The sequence below is a fragment of the Candoia aspera genome, chromosome 5 (assembly GCF_035149785.1).
Source record: "Candoia aspera isolate rCanAsp1 chromosome 5, rCanAsp1.hap2, whole genome shotgun sequence".
NCBI lineage: Eukaryota > Metazoa > Chordata > Lepidosauria > Squamata > Boidae > Candoia > Candoia aspera.
The window spans coordinates 117219213-117231470 of record NC_086157.1 but is presented as its reverse complement, the minus strand read 5'-3'; the positions used below and the strand labels follow the sequence as shown (position 1 = coordinate 117231470).

The 12258-nt window shown below is 60.5% G+C and overlaps 2 protein-coding genes across 3 annotated transcripts; one reads left to right on the top strand and one right to left on the bottom strand.

The window, feature by feature from the left end:
- Positions 1–3287: 3287 nt before the first annotated feature.
- HPX (hemopexin) lies at positions 3288–8108 on the top strand. 2 transcript variants are annotated; one of them, XM_063306075.1, is made up of 10 exons: positions 3288–3389; positions 3694–3770; positions 4243–4323; positions 4592–4737; positions 4913–5066; positions 5216–5428; positions 5674–5790; positions 6186–6316; positions 6893–7037; positions 7808–8108. In XM_063306075.1, the coding sequence occupies exons 1-10, from the start codon at positions 3325–3327 to the stop codon at positions 8092–8094; spliced, it is 1416 nt and encodes a 471-aa protein (XP_063162145.1). In that variant the 5' UTR covers positions 3288–3324; the 3' UTR covers positions 8095–8108. The 2 variants fall into 2 exon arrangements, with proteins under 2 accessions (XP_063162145.1, XP_063162146.1); XM_063306076.1 differs by lacking the exon at positions 3694–3770 and having other exon boundaries at positions 3312–3389.
- Positions 8109–8199: 91 nt separating this feature from the next.
- On the bottom strand, positions 8200–11726 carry LOC134499375 (uncharacterized). The gene is made up of 2 exons (XM_063306077.1): positions 11188–11726; positions 8200–9556 (listed from the first exon to the last, which is right to left on the bottom strand). Exons 1-2 carry the CDS (start codon positions 11312–11314, stop codon positions 8406–8408), a joined length of 1278 nt encoding a protein of 425 aa, XP_063162147.1. The 5' UTR covers positions 11315–11726; the 3' UTR covers positions 8200–8405.
- Positions 11727–12258: the final 532 nt, after the last annotated feature.

The following is a 12258-nucleotide window of genomic DNA, read 5'->3' as shown; positions in this document are numbered from 1 at the left end:
TGTGTGTGTGTGTGTGTGAGAGAGGGGGGGGGAGGGTGTCTCCAGCCACCTTGCAGAATCCTCCAGAGCACCCACCAATCGGCATTACAAGGCGTGGTGGTACTGTGAAGGATCAGGACGTGGCACACACAGACAGTGGTTTCCTTTCCTTGGGAATTGTAAATGAGCAAAGTGGGCAATGGCTTAAAAGATTCCAATGGTATCCTTGGTGGAGGGGGAAGGATCATCTATACCTCCCTCTTTTCCCCTTGGGACCCTCCTGGCTGAGGGTCAGGAAGAGACTCTTCCTGATGTGACAGTTCTGAGGACTTCCTCATAGCTGGAGGCTTGGCCGAACAAAGCCCCACTCGGCTTCAGACACACACACACACACACACCCATGCCAGGCACATTCCTCTGGTATTACTTTGCAGCTTCACTCTGCAAAGGGTGTGGAACAATAATTGCTTTGGCTTCTTCCTCAGGTTTCTGGTTAGCCTGCTTATCATCTAGAAAACAGGAATGTGTTTTACCCTTCAAAATTAGTCAGATCTGTGCATATTTGCAGAGAGAAATTGGATTAAAACATCTACTAAACATGATATTGAGCAGCAGTATCTCCAGCATTTTTGTGGTGCATCTTTGCACATTTTTCTGAACACAGCAGAAGCCACTGTGTGTTTAAAATGTATTTATGGAGCAACAATTACATCTGGGAAAATTCCCATCACTGCAGTGGTCCTAGGATGTAAATCCCCCCCCCCCCCCCATTAGTTGCTTTAAAAGTTAGAAGTGCCAGAGAACATCATGGAGCAGCCACAGGCAGAACAGTATTTGCATGCCTCAGAGGATGGGTATTGCAGAACCAGAAAAGGTGAAGAAGGTTATCCAGATGATCAAGAAAATAGACTACTGGACTCCTACAAAATTTTGAACTAAAAACACAATGAGGGTCAGCAAAACGTGTGTGCATAAAGTAGGCATGGTGTGAAGAAAATGGATGTCACTAGTTTGGCCCAGTCTTCATGCATTCAATGGTGGCCATTACCAAAGTGACATGAATTACAAGTACTGCTGGATACAGTTTAGAAAGTATATTTTCTATTATATTTGGTAGCTCTGCGAAATGGTTTTATAATGTGTTTCATATTGAAATTTTATTGTGTATTTATTGTTTTATATTGTAAACCGCTCAGAGTTCCTCCGCTCGGAGGAGATGGGCGGTGACAAATTTGACAAATAAGTAAATAAATATACTTCTGTTGATGCAACATCAAACTGCATCTGTTTTTTCCGCAGTTCCTTTTTCACAAATATTATCAAGCCAGATATATCCCATCCTAGTTCTACCCTGGAGTTTTGTTTTCTAGGTGAAGAACATTGCACTTGTTACTGTCAAATTTCATTCTATTGCTTTCAGCTCATTTTATTTCTGTCTTCCTGGGTATTAGCTATTCCATCCAAGTGTGTATCCTCTGCAGGTTTGATAAGGATCTCTTCTGCATCATCCTTCAAGTCATTAATAATGATCCGGAAAAGTGGAAGGCCCAGGACTGATTCTTGTGATACTCTGCTTAAGGCCTTGATAGACTTATTGTTTACAAACTATAATTGGCTGTCATAATACAGACATTACCTCCATAGCTCTAACATGAGATCTTGTTTTGTAATTTTGGAGCAGCCCATCCCTGTCCAGGCCTGCCCACATGGGTCCTGTGGAAAGCCCTGGGAAGCCTGCTCCTTTCTCATCTGCTCTTGGGTGGGGGGCGGGGGGGCGGGGCTGGGCCCCACTTTAGTTTCCCTTCCTGTCTTTTTCAACACGCCACCTGAGGTGGGGGGGGACACTCGCTTGGGAGGACTCTGCCCTCAGGTTCCAAAGCTCCCTGGACAGCAAGACCACGTGTCTGGCTGCAGAGGCCAGTGCCTGCCTTTGGTCTCAACTGTAACCTGGTGGCCTGGCCTCCACTGGCCGGCGAGGGCCTTCAGCAAGCCCGTCCAGCCTTCAAGCAAGGGGGAAGAAGCCACCAAAAAGCTCTGCTGGGCCGGATCCCCCCCTCCCTTCCAAAACGGCACCTTCCCACAGATGGAGCAGACATCTCTGGGCACATTTTGTTGAGAGTTTGCTCAGGAAAGGTCTGGAAAGGGAGTGACCTTTAAATCTCCTAATTGTCCATACCCATCCAGGCTGTTTTCCACTTGATCAAAACGGCACCATCCTGGATCTGCAGTGTCCCTAGTGTCTCCCCGAAATCACCCATTTTCTGGATTGCACAGTTCTTTGCCCCCCAAGCTAAGCAAAGGGGCTGGGCTGACACCGAGCCCCAAGGAAACTAACCTCTCCCCAAACTTAGCGTCCGGTGCTAGTGCAGCTCCAAGGTCCCAGCCATGTTCATTTTCGCCTGCAACTAAGGGGTCCCTTTGATTCTTCTCTCGTTCAAAGGAAATTTTCTGGTTTAGCCCCTACCGAAGGGAAAGCTTGCAAGGTTTTGGCCAGGCAAGGCTGCTCTGGGGCCTGGATCCTTCCCTGCTCGGAGCAGGACAGCTGAGCTTCCTGCCCTCTGGCTACCTGACAGAAGGGCAGCCCCTGCAGTCAAAAGACATCTTAAACCTTGGCCCATTTGCCACCACCCAAGACGCTGGGTGAGACCCCTCGTCCAGAGGGGCTGGGGCCAGCTGCTGTCTCACGTTAGGGGAGCTGTTCGGCTCGATGGCGGCTGGGCCAAGCGCGGGAGGTGGGAGGGGCAGCGCTGGGCACTCCTGAGCCTGGGTGGGTGCTCCTGCACTGAGCACACAGAAGCTTGCCCGTCTGGCTCTTGCCCTCGGCTGGCTGGCCCGGCTGGGGAAGGGAGTGGGCTGGGGAGATGGTGCCTTTCCTCCTCTGCAGCTGGCAGGGCCCCTTCGATCACTCAGTTGCAGCAGTCAAGAGGCATTCCACGCCGAAGCCCTGGGGTTGGCCTCACCCCACAGCTGCAGCTCCCAAGTTCTGGGTCTGCTCCTTTGCTTAGCAGGGGGGATGGCTCCAGGCCAGAGGCAGGCTCAGCAGCCTGGCCTTTGCCATTCATGGATTACCAGCAGCTGAGCTGCCACCTTTCCTCAGAGGGGAACTGACTCCTGCGTGGCAATATTTATTTTAGCAGCAGATCAAACTCAGCTGTTTAGCAAAGAAGGTCATGGGGGGGGGGTGTATCTGCCCTCCAGGGGAGAAGCAGCCATCACCGGGGTGCAAGGGGTTACAGTGCGTAGTCCGGCTTGTGCAATGTGCCGAGCGCATTCCTGGGTTGGGAAATGCCTGGGCTCTCCCTTATAAGAGGCCGGGCACCAAGGCTAGACTTGCAGTGCAGCACCATGGGTGGCCTGTCTGTGGTTTTCTGCCTTGGCTGGGCCCTGGTGCTGGTGGGCACCCACCCCTTGTGAGTTGCCATGGGAAGGGGACCGGGAAGGCCACCTGTGGGGGAAGGAAGGCTGTTGTGTACGGGGAGGGGAACAGCGGTGTGTTTGGAAGGGCCAGAGGCTGGAGTCTCTGCCTTGGCACTTCAGTGACCATGCTCCCTTTCTTTGGATGGGGGATTTGCAGTGGGGGGAGGGCTGTGAGCCAGGAGCAGACCAGGGATTCCTTCTGGCTCCTGGGCTGCGGGAGGCATCCACCTTGCTGCAGGAAGGTGGGTCAAGGTGCAAGGACAAACATTAACAGGGCAGGGGGAATTTCTCTGGCAGGGGATATGGGGGCGATGGCAACAAGATGGTCGGCAGCTGGCATCATCTGGACTCAGAGCCTCCAGCCAACAACACTGGTGGGTGGGCTGCCCTGTGGGCAGAAGCAGAAGCAGCCTCGTCCAAGCTGCCGCTTGGCTGAAGCCCTTCTGGGACGGCCTGTTTGGGACGGTCTTCCTCACCCCAAATCTCTGTCTCCTTCCCTGGGGGGCAGGGCAGGATTCTTCCCTGGGGAGCCCACTGCACCCTGCCCTGTAGGTGCGTGGCCCATGATGCCTGGGGCCCACCTCAGACAGGGAGCAAGGAGCACTAAGGGAGGGATCTAGAAAGACCAGGAGAACCTGGGGCTGGGAGGGGGGCTACCTCCACCCTGACCTTGGCCCTCAGCCAGTAGGTTCTCCCAGGCTAGCAGGAGAGGCGGGGGGTGGTGCCCCCCTGCAAACAAGGGGCTGTGGAAATGAGCCTCCTGTGCAGAACAGGTGGGGGCGTCTCTGGCTCAGGGGCCATCACTGCAGGGGGGGGGTTGCTTGATAACTCCTCCACTCCTCCCAGAGTTACTGCGGCACTGTGAGGATGTGGAAGGCTTTGACGCTGTCACATTGGACGCGGCAGGCACCATGCTCTTCTTCAAAGGTATGGGGGGGCGGGGGATCAAACAGAGGTCTAGCGATCTCTCCCCTACCCCAGAGGACACGGGCAGGGTGGGGAAATGGTCAGCGCAGCCCTGTTAGCAGAAGGTGGCGCAATGGCTCAGGACAAGGTCTTCCAGCGGCTCAGGGCCCTTTAAATGCAGCCGGATGCCGCTCCTCCAGAGGCAGCTCCTGTTGTCCAGAGGGCCCAAGCAGCACGTGAAGGGGGCGGTGGAGTGCCCTCAGCCGTGCTCTCCGGGCCCTTCCTGCAGGCCTCTCTGTCTGGAAGGGGTTCACAGGCACCTCTGAGCCCATCGAGGCCTCCTGGCCCGAGATCCGAGGCCCCATCGATGCTGCCCTCCGGCTCCACTACCACAACCACCCAGACCGTCTTCACGACCATGTTCTCCTCTTCCAGGTGCGCGATCTGTGGTGGGCTCAGGGCCAAGGCTGCGAGGGCAGGAAGGCCCCCCCGGCACCACGGCAGGGAGGTGGGCTGGTGGGTTCTGGCACACCGGTGCCCTGGGGACCAAGGGGTGGTCGGGAAGTCTGTATGAAACGCGGGTCTAGCCTTGCCGTGCCTTGCCTTGCAGGGCAAGCGGCTCTGGGCGTACGGTGAGGGGCGGCTGCGGCCTGGTTACCCCCGGCTGATCGAGGAGGAGTTCCCTGGCGTGCCGGCCGACCTGGACGCGGCGGTGGAGTGCCACCCAAAGGAATGCCCCTCCGAGACGGTCCTGTTCTTCAAGGGTGAGAGGGAGGGTGCTCCTGCTCTTGAGGCCTGGGCCTGACGGGGTGCTCTGCGTCGGGAAGGCCTCCACTCGCCGCCCACCTCCTGGGCTCCAGTTCCCAGGCTCCTACGGTACTGCACTGACCGCTGCTGCCTCCTTTCTGCGCAGGCCCGATGGTCTTCGCCTTCGACCTGAGGACGAAGGCGCTGAAGCAGCGTGCATGGCCGGCCGTCTCCGGGTGCTCAGCAGCCGTGCGCTGGATTGAGCGCTACTACTGCTTCCAAAGCATCCACTTCCTGCGCTTCGATCCAGTGCGGGGTGACGTGGCCGCCCACTATCCACTGGATGCCAGGGACTACTTCATGAGCTGCCCTGGGAGAGGTGGGCCCCCTTCCGACTGTGGCTGCTGGGAGAGGCGCCGCTGATCCCTGGGACAAGGGTCTGGGCTGTGGAAGCTAGGCCTGAAAGTGCGAGGGGGTGCGAGAAATCCTTGGTCCTGGGCCCGGGAGGAAGCGAGGCCGCAGGCTCAACTTGGTGCCCTAGAGGAGGGGAAGGGAGGGGGCACCTCGTAGCCGTGAACCAGGCAGGTGGCCACTCCCTTCACCCCTTGCCCTGCACCCCTGCAGGCCATGGGAAGGATACGCGGAAGAACGCCACGCTCTGGGGCATCGCCCACGCCTGCAGTGGACGCCCTTTCCAGGCATTCTCCTCTGATGACTCTGGGCGGATATACGCCTTTCGTGGTCAGTAAGCGGGCCTGCACGTGGGGGGGGGGGAGTCGGAGGGGACTGGCGAAAGGGTCGTGCACTGCGAGTGCACTCAGCGGACCCACAGTCAGGGAGCGTAGCGTGGGTTATGTACCACGTGCTCCCGTGGGCTGGATTCACACCTGTTGAATCCCAGCCCCGAGTTAGCCGGCCACGCCTCCCATCTCCCTAAGGGGCCAGGAGTTAACGGGAGGGTTTCCCGAACACGCCACTGGGTCCTGATCCAGCCGCTGCGCAGTCCAGCCAGAGGGAGTGAGGCGGCCGGTCTGCACCTCCGGGGCTGGCAGAAGGCGGGGCGGAGGCGCCCTGTCCTCGCGGCTCTTCAGCGGGGGCTGGCGGGGCTCCCACTGCGGCCGCTCTCCCCCACTCAGGCGGCCAGTACTTCCGCGTCGACTCCGTGCGAGACGGCCTGCATGCCTGGCCCCTGAACCACACCTGGCCGGCGCTGGAGGGGGAGGTGGACGCGGCGTTCAGCTGGGCGGACAAGCTCTACCTAATCCAGGTGCGGCTGCCCGGGGGCGGTGGGACTGTTGCGCTCTTCAAAGGTGCAGGGCTGCGGCCGGCACTGCCCCATCGCAGGGCGCTCCCTCTGGGTCGCCGGCCCCGCACCTGCCCCTGGCCTCGGCTGGCGCAGAGCAGCCCCTCCTTGTTCCGGCGCGGGAAGCCGGCGCGCGGGGATTCTTCCGGGAAGGGAGCCGCTGAGGTGCACGCTCCTCGGGGCGTCCTGCCTCCGGCTGCTGCTGCGCTGGCCCCGGGGAAAAGAGAAGCGCCAGCCGGGGCTTTGTCTGCCCTCTCAGTAAACCCGAGGCCTCCGGACCCCGCTCCCCGCCCGGCCGGTCCCGGCTCCTCCCCAGCACATCCGTGCCCTTGGCTGCCTGTCTTAACCGCCGGCTGCCCAGGTCGGAGGGCGGGCCAGCCCCCGAGCCAGAAGGACCGGGACCGAGATGCGGTTTCTTTTCAACATGGGGCAGCCACCGGGGGCAGCCTTGGGGGACCAGCCTAGGAGCTCCCCCGGGTCGCCGTGGGGCATCTGAGCCCCAGCGGCTGATCTTTCCCTCTCTTCTCTCCCTCCGAGCAGGGCTCCGAGGTCACGATCTATAGGTCCGGCCATGGCTACAGCCGCGTGGAGGGCTACCCCCGGTCCCTGTCGGAGGAGCTGGGCGTGTCCCAAGCAGACGCTGCCTTCACTTGCCCTCACTCCGGGGAGCTGTACATCATCCAAGGTGTGCAACCCAAGAGTGGGGTCAATGGTCGCTTTTCTTAAGGGGGGGGGGCTCAGAGGGCAAGCCTACCCAAGGACATCCTTTCTTCTCCTAGCTAGCCGCCCCTCTGAAATTCCAAAGCAAATCAGAGATTTGGGGAGGTTCTTTTGCAGGTGTGTTGCAAGTGGTTTAGGTCTCTGGTGGGCTAGAGAAGGAGGAAAAATGCTACCCCCAAAGCAGATTGAAATGCTCAACCAGCCCTTCCAGGGATGCCCCCTGTGAGGTATTACCCTGAAATAACCAGACCAAGGGCAAACATGGATTCCGCCCCCCCCCCCCGCCCCATGGCTTGGTGAGGGAGGATTTTGTCATTTTGGCAGGCCCCCAGTACAGCACCCGGGGTACATGCCCCGCTCCCCCCACCCCGTTGCGGCCCTGGAAATAATGCCTCTCACCCTAACCCGGGGAAATGCAGGGACCTGATGGGGAGGTGCTCAGGGTGAGGCCTGGCCCTGGAAATCCCTCCTGGGGCTGAGCTGCAGCTCAACCAAGCCAGGAAGATCCCATCCAGTCCAGTTTTTAGGTGCTGGAGGGCAGGTGAAGTTGTGACAGGAAGCAGATGGGAGAGAGAATGAGGGGCTTTGGAGCCACGGGAGGGGGCTATGGAAGGTAGGGGAGGACAAGGGCAACCGCTTCTGCTTGTGGCCAGCCCCCACTCAATCTGGCATCCCAGATCAGGTTGCCCAGGGTTAGGTGAGCCCCACTGACCAGATTCCTCCCCTCCCTCCCAGGAAGCTATCTCAGGCAGATTGACCTGCAGCAGAGCCCTCGCCACCCAGGAGCAGCATGGCTCCTTCCTCATCCCCATGTGGACAGCGCCATGTGTACCACCAAGGGGGTGTACCTTTTCATTGGAGCTGAGTTCTACCAGTACACAGACGTGGCCCAGCTCAGTACTGCCACTGTCGCCCCCCCAGCCCAGAACACTGCGGCCGTCTTTTTCCGGTGCTCCCTGCCAGGGGCTCCCCAGCAGCCTCCTGCCCAAGGACAGCACCTCCCCCAAGACAACACCCAATAAATCCCTTGCCTCAGCGCTGGTGTGAATGCTCTGCTGAGGGGGGGGGGGCGCTGCAGACGTCCACTTGGCAGGGAGCACTGCAGACCAGCACAGGTGGTGTCTTGACCAAGACAGTGCTGAAGCCAAGCTGGACACAGGCTGGCATTGTCCCAGCTGGGACCTGCCGCCACTGCATTTGGAGTGGGGAGGGGGTCATGCAGGAAGGACTGAAACAGATTGGGCTTGGTGGAACAAGCTTTATTCGCAGCCTCTTAGCTCAGCTGCTAGCAAGCAGGAGGGTGGCCATGGGGCACCACTTGGCTTTGTGGTGCTTAGCCGAAGATGCAGACAGTGCCCGATGCCAGGCGGTGGTGGTATTCGTGCAGCAGGCTGGCAGCTAGCGGGAAGCTGCTCTTCATTTCCAGTTTTCCTGGCACCACAAGGAGGGTGACGCCGGGTCCCAGCCCTTCTCCAAGCTTCTGCAGCATGCGGCGGGCGAGGTAGCCGCTGGCACGGGCTGGCTCAGCCTCCAAGCTGGCATAGACCTCGGGAGGTGGGTTGGGCAGCTTCCATTCCAGCTCGCCGATCAGCTGGTTAGTGCGAGCTCTGTCTAGAGCAGAGGGGCTCTCTTGGTAGCAGGCCACCAGGTGGAGCCCCGTGGTGGACCGCGCAGTCACGAAGCAGCCCTGGGCCAGCACCTCTTGGCTGCCTGCCCCTGCCTCTCCCTCCCCCTCTGCTTGCCAGGCCATCACAGCCCAGCACAGCCAGTCGTAGCTCTGCTCCAGCTTCCTTAAGACTGAGGCCGCCAGCTCTGGCAGGTCGGGAGGTGCTGCCTGGCTTACCGCCTGGTCCACATCCTCCTGGGCTTGCTCACGGAAGTAGCCAGTGCACTGGCCCAAGGCCTCCTTCATGCGCGTGTGCAGCGCGGCCACGCGCGGGTCCCACACGCCCAGCAGCAGGGCCGGGTCACGCTTAATCAGACCCGCCTGGCTGAGCAGGCACAGCAGCCCGGCCCCCAGCACGGCATTCAGCTTCTGGCAGAACCGCGCCATCTGCGGGCGGCGCGGGCGGTGGCGCTGCACGGCCTGCTCCAACAGGGGACGCTGCAGGGCCATCACGGCGTTGCCCTGCAGGCGGCGCCACAGGCCCAGCAGGCGGCGCTCCAGCTTGTCCCGCGAGCAGGCCTGCAGGAAGAGCTCCGTCTCCAGGGGGGCATGGGGTGGCGCGGTGCGCACCGCCAGGCAGAGCTGCCCGAAGGCAGCGGCCACGCAGTCCTCGCAGGCGCCCAGCCCGCCGTCCTCCAGCAGCCCTGGCCCCGCGGCCAGCTCGCGCTCCAGCAGCTCCAGTTCCCTCCGCACGAAGGCCAGCTCCTCGGCGGTGGCCGATCCTTGCAGATGGGACACGGCCCCCAGGGCCAGCGACCGCAGCGACTGCAGGAAGCCCACCGGCTCCAGGCACTGGGAGAAGAGTGCCATGCTGCCTCCTGCCAGGAGAGGGGGAGAGGGAGGGAGGGCTCAGGGTGCTTGGCCCACCGCGGGGCGAGGCGAGGGGGCTGGGCCCCAGGCGATGCGGGGCCCGCCAGCCAGCCAGCCAGTCAGCCAGCCCTGCGTGCCTGCCTCCTTCCCGGGTGGGCAGGCCTTGAGGAGTGGAGCTCCTTGAACCTGGGGGCCACTTTCCTCCGTGCCAGGAGGAGGGTGCCCCGGCCTTGGAGCAGCCTTGTGGGGCAGCCGGGTGGCCTGCTCCCGTGGAAGTGGGGGGGGGGATTATAGTGGCCGCTTTGTTGGCTCTGGAAGGTGGCGGCGGCGGCAGCTACCTCGCAGCGATGGCGAAGGGGCTTTGGGGGCTCGCTGGGGCAGAATTGGTTTTAGCTCTGGACCCCCCCCCCCCGTCTGGCCCACCACTTAAGACAAGAGGGCTGATCGGACAAGAGGCCTGACACCAAGTTGAACTTCTGGGGGTCTGCAAAGGACCCCATTAGGGACACAGTGGCTGAGTACTTGGGAGGCTTGACCCCAGGGTACCCTCGGGGATGGGGTGGAAAAGGGGCAGAAAGGGACTAAGTGGGCAAGTCTCCCCACCCCTTCCCCTGTGGCAGCACAGCCTCTGGGGGGGCTGGGGGATCTTGGGTCTTCTCCCCCCCCAAGCGAGAGGAAGCACCCAGCAGCCTCCCTCGGGTGCCCAAGAGCTTCAGGGAGTTGCTCCGCAGCCCAGTCCGTCACTGGCGCAAACAGAGGCGGCTACGAATTGTTACCAGACTGGACTGATAGGCCTCCAACACAGTGAAGGAGCTCAAGCTGCAGGCAGATCAGGTTGGACTGAGGTGACTGGCAGGGTTCCCCCCCACCCCCGGCTGCGGTGGGGCTATCAGGGAGGCCCGCAGCAGCTCTGCCTTCCCCTGTGCCATCTCCAGTGCTGGGACAGAGAGGAGGATGGGGCAGGCCCAATTGCCCCATGTCTGGCCAGGCTGCGGCTCCTCTTGTGGCCACCTGGAGGCTCTCTGCCCTTGCGCTGCCCTCCAGGGTGAGGTGGGCAGGCAGCCCCTGGGGGAGGAGGAGGAGGAGGAGGAGCCTGGCCTTCCCAGGTTGTGCTGCTCTGATCCCCAAGGGCATCAAGAGGGCCTGGCACACCTCTTGAGTCCTTGGCCAGGGAGCACCAGGAGGGCAGCTCGGGACAGGTGATGCCTGGAGGCCAGCCAGCCAGCTTGTTCCTCGGGGGAGGGGGGGATGATCAAACCTTCGTCAAGATGGGTCAGGAGACTGGAGGGCAGCTTTTTCACCTTAGCTGGCTTCTCCGCCTGCTCCTGCAAACAAGGCAGTCCCATGGCACAGTGGGTGAGCCCTGCCATTCTGTACCTCCATTTGAGGGGGGCACAAACAGCTTGCTCATGACCGAAAGCCTGTCTCCCCCATGCTCAAGGGCAGGGAAGCCCAAGGAGCTGAGTGCTGATCATCCCCCCACCCCCCTTGCAGCAGGGGCCCTCGCCTCTCTGACCTTCCCCCAACTCCGGCCCTCGTGTGCCTTCCCTGGGGATTCTGCCTGCCCAGTTCCCTCAGAGATGCCCGTGCTCATGCCCCAGCTGCGGGCTGGAGGCCGGGATGTCTGGCCTTGCCTTACCTGACTGCCCGTGTCTTGCAAGTCTTCCACCTAGACTGGGCACCTGCTGGTACCTGCTGCGTCCCTGATAAATGCCCAACTTATCTCTGCCCCGCCCGAGCCACGTGCTCAGGAGTTGGCAGGGCATCTAGGCCTCCTTCTGATGGTCTGTGTGTGTGTGTGTGTGAGAAATGTAACATTACTCCCCCTCCTGAGGATAGGCACCATTTCCTGGATAGAATGCAGAGGTGACGTTCATGCCTTGTTAGGTTTTTCCTGCCTGTTTTGGAGCCTGCTGGTGTTTTTGCAGGCCCAGGGAAGGTCAGGCACCGTTTTCATGCAAAGGAACCAGCAGCTCGAGGGCTCTCCAGGGCTCCGGACAGTCCCTGCTCGTGGGCCTCAGTCCCATCTGGCAGCCCTCCTTCACCTGGAAGCAAGGAGTCGTATTTATTTGCCTAAGCCTCTTAACTCTTTTAACGTTGGCCTTTTTGTTACCCCTTTCTAAGCCCCGCTCCCCACCATTGAGGGAGGGAGACTGCATGCCAGTTTTCTAAGGTCATAAGCCCTTAAGGCTCATGGAGTTCACACTGCTTTGCTACCTGGTGCTGAACCACTCTATCTGTGTGCCCCATTGGGAGGAGATGCCCCACCCTGCCTTGCGGACTTGGCATCAGCCTCAGCAGGACCCAGCAGGTGCCCATGGCTGAGCAGCCTGTCTACTCTGGGGTGGGCAGGTGGCTTCCCTGCTTCCCTGCCATCCCCTTGGCAGCTTCAGTGCAGTCCCTCCTTCTGTTTGCCTGGACTCCCACATGGGATAGGAGAGGCTCAGCCAGAAGGGGCAGGGGTAGGGATAGGGATAGGTAACGTGCGCAGGGGTGGCTTCACACATGCATGGACTTTGCCCTGTCCTTTGGCTCAAGAATCCATCATTTTCTGGAGAAGACTTGGCAAGAGCCCCAGGTAGCTGCATGAAGGTCTGGGCCCATTTGGGGGAAAGTGGGCACACTGCAGACTGATGTAGCTCACTTCCCGGCCTTCGGGGGCCATGCTTCCCCCTTAAATACTCTCCTGCACGTATCTTCATCCTTGTGC